The sequence below is a fragment of the Temnothorax curvispinosus genome, unplaced genomic scaffold, assembly GCF_003070985.1.
Source record: "Temnothorax curvispinosus isolate PA1 unplaced genomic scaffold, ASM307098v1 QBEX01001498.1, whole genome shotgun sequence".
NCBI lineage: Eukaryota > Metazoa > Arthropoda > Insecta > Hymenoptera > Formicidae > Temnothorax > Temnothorax curvispinosus.
In genome coordinates this window covers 37,148-49,162 of record NW_020211278.1, presented here as the reverse complement: position 1 = coordinate 49,162, position 12,015 = coordinate 37,148, and the positions used below count along the sequence as shown (strand labels likewise).

Genomic DNA, 12,015 nt, shown 5'->3' with positions numbered 1-12,015 from the left:
CCAATCCGGAATGATAAGTCATAATTCAAGTGCGCGTCAGTTAATAACACGATAATAACTATTATCCACAATCAAGGTAAATAATAATTATCGACTTTTCGTTACTCGTACGCCGAGAGCAAACACAGATGCGATCGACATGACACGCTATACTTATAATTACCGTGACGCGACATACTTACCGCGCTTAAATGATCCCCCAAACACCTCGCGAAGCGTCTGACGTTTGATGTCCCGGAATTGGGTGTCCTTCGGACTGACACCCGCGCGAATTTCGACACGACGGAAAGGGGGGGAAAGCGATAGAGATTTGAACGGGGCGTATTACGAGCGGGGAAATCGGTTGCGCCGGCAGCAGCACCGCGATCGCCCGGACTGGAATTTAATTATTCGAGTCGCGGTGGGCTGTGATTACCGCGTCAGCCCGATAAACCAGACCTTCACCTGTCGCACCTTTGATCCATCCCGTAATACCTCACGTTGCATTCCTGGTCCGTCTTGATGCACCGATGCTCGTCTACTGTGCATCGTCGAGGAGAGGACGCATCCTCGCGCATCGGCCAATCGTGCGTTTAGGTGTTAATGACAGGTTCGCTATTATACCGCGCGCGCTCATAACGAGAGAGAGAGAGCTGCGCGTCTATACGCCGTGTTCTTTCTTGCCTTTCCCTTTTGACTTTTTCTTGCGCTTTACACGGTCGGTACCCGGCCATCTCTCCCTCGCGCGTTGTATTATAGCTTTCATAACGCCGACGCCGCGAAATTGTAGCGCCCCAGTGGTTCTCGGCCCGACGCGTCGTCTCACCTTTGTACCAAGGCCGGCATTACATCAACAGTTAATGGCCATATCGATGCTTCTTGCCGCGATGGTAATCGCGTGTAATTTCCTTTTCTCCGTTTCTCCAAGCTAGGCGAATATCCCTAAGTCTGATAAATTTTTTCAGGTTGCATTGCGAGGCTCGATCGCGAGATAAAACCGTTTAAGTAGTTGGCTTCGACGCGCGATAGAAAAATGCGGGTAGTTGCGAACCTGTAACGAGCGGCGAATTGGTTCCTATATCGCGAGGAGCACGTAGAAGTAATATATGGGATCCATTCTTCTCTCCCTCTACCTTGCTCTTTTCCTCTTACGCGCAGGCCCATCCTACCAGTTATTATCCGGAGTAATCGTGCCTAAAAGCCGGTGCCCGCTTTTGATTAAAATTGGCTTTTAATTCATTTGGCAGCCTCTAATCTCGCGGCGGCTCCGATCAGAGGGAACCAGAGCGAGGGCGACGTGCCGATGGGCCAGGGGTAGGGGGAAGTTGAGGGAGAGAAGACAGAGGTTTGAAGCGAAAAATTTAGTGGCTTCTTCTCTTCATCCTCATACGCGCCGCCGAGCTTGCGCGAGTGCGTCATGAATAAATTCCGATGTCGCACCTTTTTTCGGCAAGATATATTACATCTTGCCGAATCGATCGATTGCGGATAGGCATCGGAATACTTCTTACGTGTAAAGCTCCAGAATTTTGTATATTGCAAATAATATTTGTTATAAAAATAATTTTGCTTTGTAATTGCACTTTTAATTTCTTCTTCTTGTCTTTTTATCTTTTTATCTTTTATCTTTTATCTTTTTCTTCACTTTTTATCTTCTTAATTCAGTCATAGAGTTTGAAAACTCGCAGAATCGTGCAGAATAATTTGTTTTGACGAGTACTTTATTATATTTCATCACAGAAACGTTTCCTCGATTTCACGAAGTATTTCCCTTGATATCAAGATGCTTATTGCGTCCGGCACACGCTCTAGCACTCGGAGGGGGGTGGGGGGAGATTCATCGTCCGAGGAGATCCGTCAAATGGAAGATTGAAATCAACGCGCCGTAGAGACGGCTGTCTCGAAACTCCGCGCGTCTGGCAACTTACTAACAAACGCGTCAGCACTCGAAATGGCGCGCCGGCCTCACTTCCTTTCTTTGATAACGATAACCATCGCTTCGAGACGGAGCGACGGACGGAGTTTCGCCGCGATTGCTTCGGTCGCCGACGATGTCGACGGCGACGAGGTACCGGAAATGTGAAAGTTCGGTAATGGGTAACTGGAGCGAACAAACACGTATAGAGGACTTTGTGAAACGCGCGGGTAACATCGCTCGGGTTGTTATCATCGTATCTTTTTCCGCCATTGTGTGTACCGCAGATATTGCGCGGCGCATACTTAAAATTCCGGTGTCACAAACCGGAAGGAAGGGACCATCGACTCCGTGCTCGATAGTTTCTGACTTATTTGCGAGACCACTGCGATACTTATATTATCATGTAACGCACATTCAGTGTCTCATTATCGATACGCTAGTTTCGCTACGCTCAAATTTCCATATCCCGTACAACTCCCTCAATATTTCTGATAAAGTTTGTATTAAGATAGCGCAGCTATATGTTTGTGTGTTTGTTTTTGTTTCAAACTGGTTTTCATCATAACACCAACCGCTTCGTGAAACATTTTACCGTTTATTAATCGACAAACTGTCCACGGTTAGCTGATTCTCAAAAAAACGAAGTTGTTGACGTCTGTTATCAACTTTATCGGTATTTGTATAAAATCATATTTGTTTTCATGATGATGATAAAAATAATTTCGAGGTTTTATTTTTGCCAATTAATTACCGATTGATTGATCGCAACTGATCGGCTGGAGAGATTACAATTTTCTGATCAAATATCTGATGCATTAAAATTATTAAGTGCAGCATCTGTATCATGTAATTGATGGATTGCTTGAAAAAGTGATTTATAATCTTTTGTTGTTAAAGATTTATTAATTGAGCTTTTATACAATTTTTTTGTCGAATAGCAAAATATATAAAAAATTTTATGATGAAGTTTTGTGATCTAGTCCAGTTGTTTTTATACAAGATAATACTATTCGAGAAACGCTGTTTACTTTGTTGTGCACTTGTCGCTTATTTAAATTGCAAAGTGATTGCGTAATTTATGACTAATTATTCAATTACAAGTGCTCTTGAAATGTATCTCTCAATTACTATTTACAAATTAGTACATCAGTATTCATAAAATCTATCGATCGTCACGTTAAAGGGAGCGTAATCATGTAGGTATTTCTCACAGGGACTCTGTCGAGTCAAATGATAGATAAAAACAATGGTTTCCCTTTAATGATACTATCGGAATCGACATCCCATTGCGAGCTAAATCCAATTAATTAGCGTAAGTGGCGCAATTAATTGGCGCAGACTGCACACCATAGGCTAGTGAGATAGCAGTTTCAGATTAAGTTCTCTGCTTCTCACTTTTTTTTTCGTCTGCGAAGACCCGTGGAAGGCGACAAGGGAAAGAGGTGCAAGTAGGAGAACGGAGGAAGAGGGAGAGAGAGAGAGGAAGAATTAGACGGAGCTGAAGAAGGGCTTTACGAGGCAGTTCGGGGACATTCTTGATTTCGATGTTGGAAGGGAATCCGACGAGAACCACTTGAATTTAACGAGGCTCCACGGCAAATGGGCCACCCTGCAGACTCGCCTCCTTTATTTTCTCTATACTACTGGAACTCATGCCGCACTACTAACCCATGGGCAAACACTCGGTCTTAAGATTGCGCCTTCCGTCACAAAGTTTCCGAGAAACATTGCGATCGGCTCTAGACAAACCTATCAGCGAGAGGACAAAACTTTTGCCTTTCGATCCTTTTCTCATTATGGTTCGTACCATATGTCGAAGCAAAACGGTTTCTTAAACATTATGAACTATTTTTTATTTTAATGTGACCGACGCGAATGAACGGTTTCAAAGATAGTTATAAAATGGCAAATTTATGTTACACACGAAATAAAGGATATAAGATTATTGCATCATTAACATCTTTCCTTTCGTAAATGGAGGGAATGAAAAAGGAGGACTTAATGTAAACTTGAAGTTAATGATATTTTAACTTAACATATCGCGCTTCTGACCCAGTTCTGCTAATGCGTTACAGCAACGAGCACATCGGTAGATATTTCTCGCCTCAGAAATAAAGAGAAAAAGAAAAGAGACGTCCGTCGCGCGCGCGCACCTGTACCTGGTCGGTCCCTTTTTTTTCCCATTCGACGGACAAAGGGTGCCTGCTTCTCGCTCGACGAAATTTCGTAACACCGGAGTAGGAAGAATAAAGGGAAACGGAGAGACAGAAGGAGGAAGATAGAGAGACGGCGCTGCACCGGCTGCACGGTGCAACGTGCACTTCGGGGTCGAGGCACGACAGGATCCGCTAAGTGGCAAAGCATACACCGGACGGTCTGTGCCTCCTTCATTAGCACCAACTAGCCTCGGCGGTAGGCTTAGCCGAGTCTTTTCTTCTTTTCTGCCGGTGCCGAAGAGAGCGCCTGGTAGAGAGGGGCCCGAGCGTCGTTGTAGGTACAACTCGCGCCATAAACCTCGACGAGGTCTCTTCTCGGAAATATGCCAGCGCGCATACCGAAGCACAAAACGGTTCGCTTTGTGCATCCTGTCGCCTGTCCTCCGGGATCGAAGCTCCGCGTTGGTAGAAACTGCGAGAGTTTCTCGAGGTCTCCCTCCGACGTTCTTCCGACGTTATTCTCTTGCATCCACAATGCATATTATTTTACGCGAAGTTGCAACTACTTCCTCTTTCTCGGAAAGGAATAATTTTAGAAATGGTTTTATAAAACCGTTTGCTACATTTTACTGATAAGAGTAATCTTATCTTTGTGTAATATAATTGATGGCTGTATTATTATGATAGTTCAAACGCACAATGAGGTTTCCGTTTCTTTTTATGTTATAGAGATGCTCACCACACAATCGGAAGATTTCAGTAGGAAGCTGTACATCTTTGCGGAGAAGAGCCAACGATACATTTGCTTCAATAAGCGGTGGAAACTCGTCGGCCTGGTAATTACTCGCCTACCAATTAGTAGACATGTTTCATCATCTTAAGTGAGCTCGGGTAGATTTACACGCGCCGGTAAACGCCTCGTATTGTATTGTCCGTAAATTTCTATTCATCACCTACGCGCGGGACTGTAATTTACAAATTGGATTATTAGTAGTTTGATGATTTAAGGCTGCAACGTTTAGAATGTGCATTACAAGCTTCAATTTTACTTAATACATCGTACGTTAAGTACCACCCAGTTTGCTAAAATCTAGAGTACTTTTTCATTATTAATTATTTTTATATTTGGAAATTACGCACAATTTCCATATTTAGAATTTCGTATTTCAAGCAATTTACTAAGATTGCGATTTCTAAAAAAAAAAAAACGTTATTCAATCATGTAATAGTCACAAGATTTGTATGGACATTTTTAATCTTTTGCAGTCTTATATATCTTGCATTGTAATATTTACAGTAATTGTGCATTTTGTCAACAAAATATTTAATTGCTAATGTTAAAAAAAAAAACGAAATATTCAATCCATTTGTGATATTATTTCGGGCTGCAAAGGGTTAATGTCGAAATAGCGGGATGGTATATCGTGAACCGTGGACTATTTATTTGCAGCCGAAGAAACAGAAGGGACCGATGTGCCAGTTTTACGAGGTATACAACGGCTCCTATCTGAGGTACAGGAGCGCCGTCGACGGGACGCGTTACATCGGCTTCAACAAGTTCGGCAAGCCGATGAAGAATCCCCACGGCAGGCAGGAGTGCTTCAACTTCATCAAGTATAACCCTCACGCGGACATAAACCACCACAATAGTCTGGTGAACGCGGAGATGGGCGGCATGGAGCCGCGGGAGCCGTACGTCGTCTCGAGGAAACCGTCGCCGGTGATGAGGGCCACGAAGAACTCCCTGTTGCAGGCCGACAGCGCGAGGGAGCACGTCCACACGTCCACGCATCGCCATCGGCACTCGAATCGCTGGAAGATGCGGCAGGACGGCGGCGGGGACTCGGGACCCCGGAGACGGCACGAGAGCCGCCTCCTCGTCGAGGCCAGCAAGTATTGAGCCGCGTGCGAGCTCGCCGATCAAGACTGCCTCCTCCGTACCCCGTGAGAAAACCTGAGAGATCAGAACTGCCAAATACGCTGGTGGATTCGCACGGTCGGGATGTTCAGGAGCCCACTTTAAATGTCGGCGCCTCATGTGTTCGCGACTCGAAGCACCACGTATTCGTTCGATCGGTCGGCGAATCAAGAGCGCGGGCGCGGCTCGTTCCGAGCACCACCACTCACACACACACACATACACACACGAACACACACACCACACGCGCGCGCGCGCGCGCGCGCGCCTTAAAGCTGCGCCCGTTTAGTTTCCGTTTCCGCCCGCATCGGGAGCCGAAGCAAACGTTCCCGCCGGCGGAGACGGGTGCCGTCGTCGAGATTTAGCGTCCAGATCGGCGGAGGACTTCCGCCGCGAACGAAGCTATCTCAATTTCACGTGGTTAAGTTCGATTTACACTTGCCCCGACTGACCCCCTTCAGGCAAGTATGTACCTCGTAACGTATAAGAGCGTTTTCTTTCTAATCGTTAATTGATTCCTCGTGGCTTTTAATTCGCGCGCGACGAATCGCTCTCGTTATCTCTATCTATCTCTCTCTTTCTGTCTCTTTTTTACTCTCTATCTATCTGTATCTATTTTCTTTTCTCTTAGTCTCGTGACGAAGCGTGGCCAATTAGTAGAGAAAACACCTTTTTTTCGATGCCGTGCGTCGCGGTAAACGTGCGGTACCGCGCCGGCCATGTAAATTCATTCCAGGCCTGTTATCGCCCGGTCGATCGTGTGGCGACGCGAACAGAAAGGAATTCACATCGCGTAGAAATCGTAGCGTAACCGAACGGCTACTGTGCTTCGAGTGCGGTCACCGGCCCGCGATGATAGCGCAAAGAGACGCGCGGACGGCGCACGTCGATGGACACGTGTTTCCCAATTTGCTCGACAGAAATCATCCGTCTTTCGGATATATCGCGAAATACAAAATTACTAGTGCAATTTCGAGATATTAATATAATTCACTTAAACAATGTTTATATACAAAATTCAATCAAGGTGCATCATCAGGCATATTTTAGAAAAAATGTCTCTTGCTTGTTCCTACGATGAAATCTCAATGCAATATCGTATTTTAGCAATAAAAATAAACGCAATAAATTGACAAATTTGTTTGTGTTATACACAAACAAGCGTCTAATATTCATCCAGTCGATTCGATCAAGCGCTTTTCGGTAACAAAATGACGCGTTACCAGGTCGTAACGTATCGGCAACGAAAATCACGATCAATATACAATCGTCAGAATTTCGTTCCTCGACGAATTATAAAGCGGGAACGCTGTCGGCGCTGGTCCAGCGAGGAAATATTTGTCACGTCGCTCGTACGCTCGTACCGTCGCCTGCTCTTACGCTCGCCTGCGCAGTTAGAGCTCACGCCGCGCAAGACTCTCTCGCTCGCTGTGCTAATTACGCCGCCTAACGTAGCGTGCGTGCGTGCGTGCGTGCCTGCCTGCCCGCGTGTATGAATAATGTGTGCGTGCCTGCCTGCGTGCGTACGTGCGTGCTCGCGATGTACACGCAGGCCTTACCGCGCCGCCGACGCACAAACTCGCGCGGCGCGATCGATTAACGAACGTGCCGAGTCCGACAACCGACGACAAGTCCTTCGGTGGGATTTTTCTTTGATAATTCACAATTCTCCGGTTTGCGCCGATCAGATCGTGTATCGGGGATCGTATATTCGGTGTCTTTGAAAATTAATATACGATGTCGTTGTGTGACTTTGAAATAGGAGGAACAAAATGTTTCAGATGCGGGACATTTGAAGGCTTGATATAAACAAGGCTGGAAGTGCCATATATTTAAACAAAGAAAAAAAAAGAAAGGCAAATTACTTTTGTATTTATAGAAGAGCTCTCTACGCTAACGATACAGCAAAAGAGCTGTACATGTAATTTTTGAGAGGATACTTACGGAGATGCCCAGAGACGCGGAGATAAAGAGTATTTTTTCTATACTTTTTCAAGTGAATAAAAATGTAGTTTTTCATTTTTGTACTCTTTCCAAGTGCTCGTCTGTGTTCCTCTATCTCTCAAATACAAGATGACATCGACGAAATTTGACGGCAATATTTTTTTAAAACAATATATTTCACGTGAAATCTTTACCCTGAGACACCTCTCTTCTTTCGTGCATTCGAACGACGGCGATCGGTTAGAACTGCGTGTCCGCGTACGCGAGGGTATATATTGTACTTGTATGCATTCCGCGTGCATACGTATTTCTCGCCTCCGAAACGCGTGTGAGTGCGTGTAATATAATGCATTATCGTTAATGAACTTAATCCTTAGAACGCTATCGCAGACTGTATTATTAGGCTAGGTACGTGAATATATGACGCGGTGGCGATTCGACGAAGGGAACGACCGAGGGGAGCGCCGAGTTCCTCGAGGAGGGAACGTCTTGTGCAATCTTATTTTTCGCTTCTATTTTTTCCGAGCTCGAGTGTCGACCTCCTCTCGCCGTTTTAACTTTTCACAAGGCACAAGGATATGGCACCCCGGAGCGGTTCATTTTCGTAGACTCGCCACGTAAGAAGCGCCTATCCCCCTTTTTCCCCTCTCTCCCCCCTCCCCCTTTCCAAAAAAGAAAGAAAGAAATCGCTCCCTAGGTAGCTTATTTATTGAAATCACGTTTAGGTACTACGAAAGCCGAAAAGTCCGAGAAACCCTTCGAGAAACCCTTGTACGTATATATATGTATATGAAGATATGCGCTGCTCTCTTTTCATCATTTTCATTGCTCACCCTTTTCCCCATCCCCTTTCCCTCTCTATCAGTCACATTTCTTAATTATCATTTCGCGCAACGTCATGTCACAATTGCGGGCCATTCGATACGATGTCATTAATTATTAATTCATCGGGTTTTAGCTTATTTATATCTTTTTTCTAAAAAAAAATCATTTTCAACGTTACAAATCCTTCATAAAGAGATAGTGTGTTACATTTATGTTTAATATTTCATCACGCTTCATCGCTGTAATAAAGAGTAATATTCAAATCATGCCCATTTCTAAGATTTTTAATTAACGTTTTAAATAATTAAAACTTACTTGAGAACACATTTTCTTCACGCCGCGTCCCTTCACTCGTTTAAATTATTAAAATTCACGCTTTTTACGCGAAGTCTGAAAATACTCAATACCTGATTAATTTAATTGCATACGAGTGGCAGTGCATAAGAAAGCTTATTCCTACGGATGATGTTTGTATGTGTGTTAAAAAATGTAGGGAGCAATGTGCACGTAGTAACGTCACGTTTCGTACGACGAATCAAAAATTCAGTCTTGTAACGCATTTCACACAAATTGGACATTCTTTTTTTGGAATCTTTTTATATAATCTACGAAAAAATTCTTATCTCTTTTTACCCCGCAAACCGTCGTTTAATTACGGTAAAATTTGACTTCTTTCGGTGATTCGTTATCGGCACGTGGCGAGTGCAAGCTAAGCACGATAAGATGTCGCGTGTAAACAGAAATTAAACGCCAGCAGATGACCATGAGAAAGGCATAAAATCCGACGCTTATAATTTAATAACAGATAACTAATCTAACGTGTATATGTATTGTATTGTAATATGAGTATTGTAACTCCGCCTCTAAAGAAAAAGAAAATTAACCAACTCGTTTTGTATGTCTAAGCATAGCGTCACGTAGCAAGAATCACCACCGGCGTTCACGGCGCGATGCGGAGGAAAAATGACAGAATAATTTTTATGGAGTATGCGAGTCTCCTCGAAAGCGAGATGTGTCACTGGACTCTGTCGTTCTACGTATTATGTGTAAAAAAAGGAAGACGAAAAGCGCGCATGCGATTCCCGACCAGCGCGTCACACTCTCGCGACCTCATCGAATACACTACTCGTAATCGAGCCATTACTCGGAAATTACTTTCGGGATCGAAGAAAATTTCGTCGATTGTTTGTTATATCGTCTAGTTTGTATATTTTTATATTGGTGAGAAATTTTCGTTCGGTACGTTTAAACTCCGTTAGCGTCACATGACGTTGCGATCATCTTATCATCGCCGCGTGACTCGATTGCGAGCAGAGACCATCACCGCCCGTCCTATAGCCCCCTTCCCCCCTTCCTTTTTTTTACTTTCTCAACCATCGACGAACCAGAAGACAAAAAAAAAACGGCAGATGAAACGAATAGAACACAAGAGATGAATCTGACTATCCCTTTCCCCTCTCCTATAGATAGATAGTATACATACTAAATAAAAAAAGAAAGATAAAATATAAATATTATATATATAAATAAAAATATATGAAAGATGTGTATTGTAAGATATTTAATACCGACTTGTCTTAGGCACACCCGATGACGATCGATAACAATGAAACGATGATAATAATTATTACGATGATTGTTGTATAACGAACGACGACGATGATGATATTCTACACTGTAATTCGCGTTGTAATATAGAGGCCCACCCGTTTACCCACTAAAATCGATGTGTCGATGTACCCTCGGCCGTGCTGTGCTCGTGTGCACATTTCCGAATGGGATGACTCCGAGAGAGGGTGAGAATCGGGGGGGGGGGGGGGGGCTATTGTGCAGGTGCGTCGCGCTTTGGACGACGGCCAATCACAGCCGAACTGAGATTTTTCTACGAGAAGGACCGGGAGCCACTTTCGTAACTGGCCGACGTTCAACGACCGTCGCACTCGCGGGACGGGAAATTAGATCGGTTTCGATCGCGCCTTCGCGCTGCGCGACGTTAATCATCCCGGCTGTAGCGCGAAAGCTACACACGCACACACACACACATACACCCACGCGCTCTCACGTACATACATACAGGTACACACGCACACACTCGCCCTGTTTACGATGTGCAGCAACCTATTACGAACGAGCATAGCACGTCCGGCAGCAACTAGCAATAATATAACATTCCAACTTAAATCGCATATGTACTGCGAATTCTAATAATGTGTGCCGCCATACGAGAAAGAAAAACACTGTCAAATACACGCTCATACACTGCTATTCATCGTATTTATTATCATACCGACTTCTCTTATCCCTCTAATGGCCATAATCGCAGAGTCCGCGCGCAAAACGACGATCGTGAAGGAACGGTAGCTAAACCAGTCTCCGAGAGGCGATAAAGTAGCGGACATACGATTTAGTCCAACGAGTTATGCAAACTGCAGAAACATTTGCGAAAAGAAAGAAAAAGGGGGAAAAAAACGAACGAGAGACGGGTTTGTTCTACGTCTAATGTCTTATATAGCACTCATAACATTATTGCTCTCATTTCTCTCTCCGATTTATCTATAACAATATAATGTATCGTGTAAAAATGTTTCCAAATTTGCTGTTACAGCATGATAAATGTTTTCGCGGTAGAGTTTTTAAATGGCGGCTTCTCGAAAAAGGGAATCCGCCGTGAAGAAGCAGACTCGACTTCATAGGGAACGCCGAATTTCTACCGCCGATGGATTTGTGACGCTGTCAATGTACTCAACCGTCCACTTGAGCCGTCTCTCGAGACCGAAAGTCAAAATCAAACACATTCCGATGATGGCGGCAACGGCCGAGCCGAGAGAGGTTGTTCTATTTGCAGCGGTGGCTTGAGAAAGAATCGGGGTTTCCTTTAGAGAGAGGAAGGAAGAGATGTAGAGAGAAAAAAGATGTGAATCTCTCGTACTCGCCTGATGCTCAAAAAATCTCGAGCTATTTCCCATAAATCTCGCGCTCTACATCTCAACTATCTCCCATTCAAGTGTTTAACTTGAAATCGGCCCGACGAAACCGTTGAGTTGTGCACCCTTCTTATATCCTTACACACAAAGTGCCCGCCCTATCCTTCTCTCTTCCGAATTCGTACCCCTTTTCCTGCCTTTACTCTCTCCCCGGATCCCTCTACGTCAACGTACATTCACGCGTCACCAGGTAGGTTGACAATGTTTCAGGGTGCATAAGTTCCCGCATCTAGATCCCGAGATTACCTTCTTCGGGCGTGCGGCTTTCGTGCGCTCCCCCATCGGAAACTC

At 44.5% G+C, this 12,015-nt stretch overlaps 1 protein-coding gene across 7 annotated transcripts in view; it reads left to right on the top strand.

The window, feature by feature from the left end:
* Positions 1–11,003, top strand: part of LOC112464506 (fibroblast growth factor 18-like) — a 131,129-nt gene extending 120,126 nt beyond the window's left edge. For all 7 annotated transcript variants that reach the window (XM_025031574.1, XM_025031565.1, XM_025031521.1 and 4 more), the window contains 2 exons: positions 4,783–4,889; positions 5,504–11,003. In XM_025031574.1, the coding sequence (XP_024887342.1) occupies positions 4,783–4,889; positions 5,504–5,953 (557 nt within the window). In that variant the 3' untranslated portion in view covers positions 5,954–11,003. The remainder of the gene's footprint in view (positions 1–4,782; positions 4,890–5,503) is intronic.
* Positions 11,004–12,015: the final 1,012 nt, after the last annotated feature.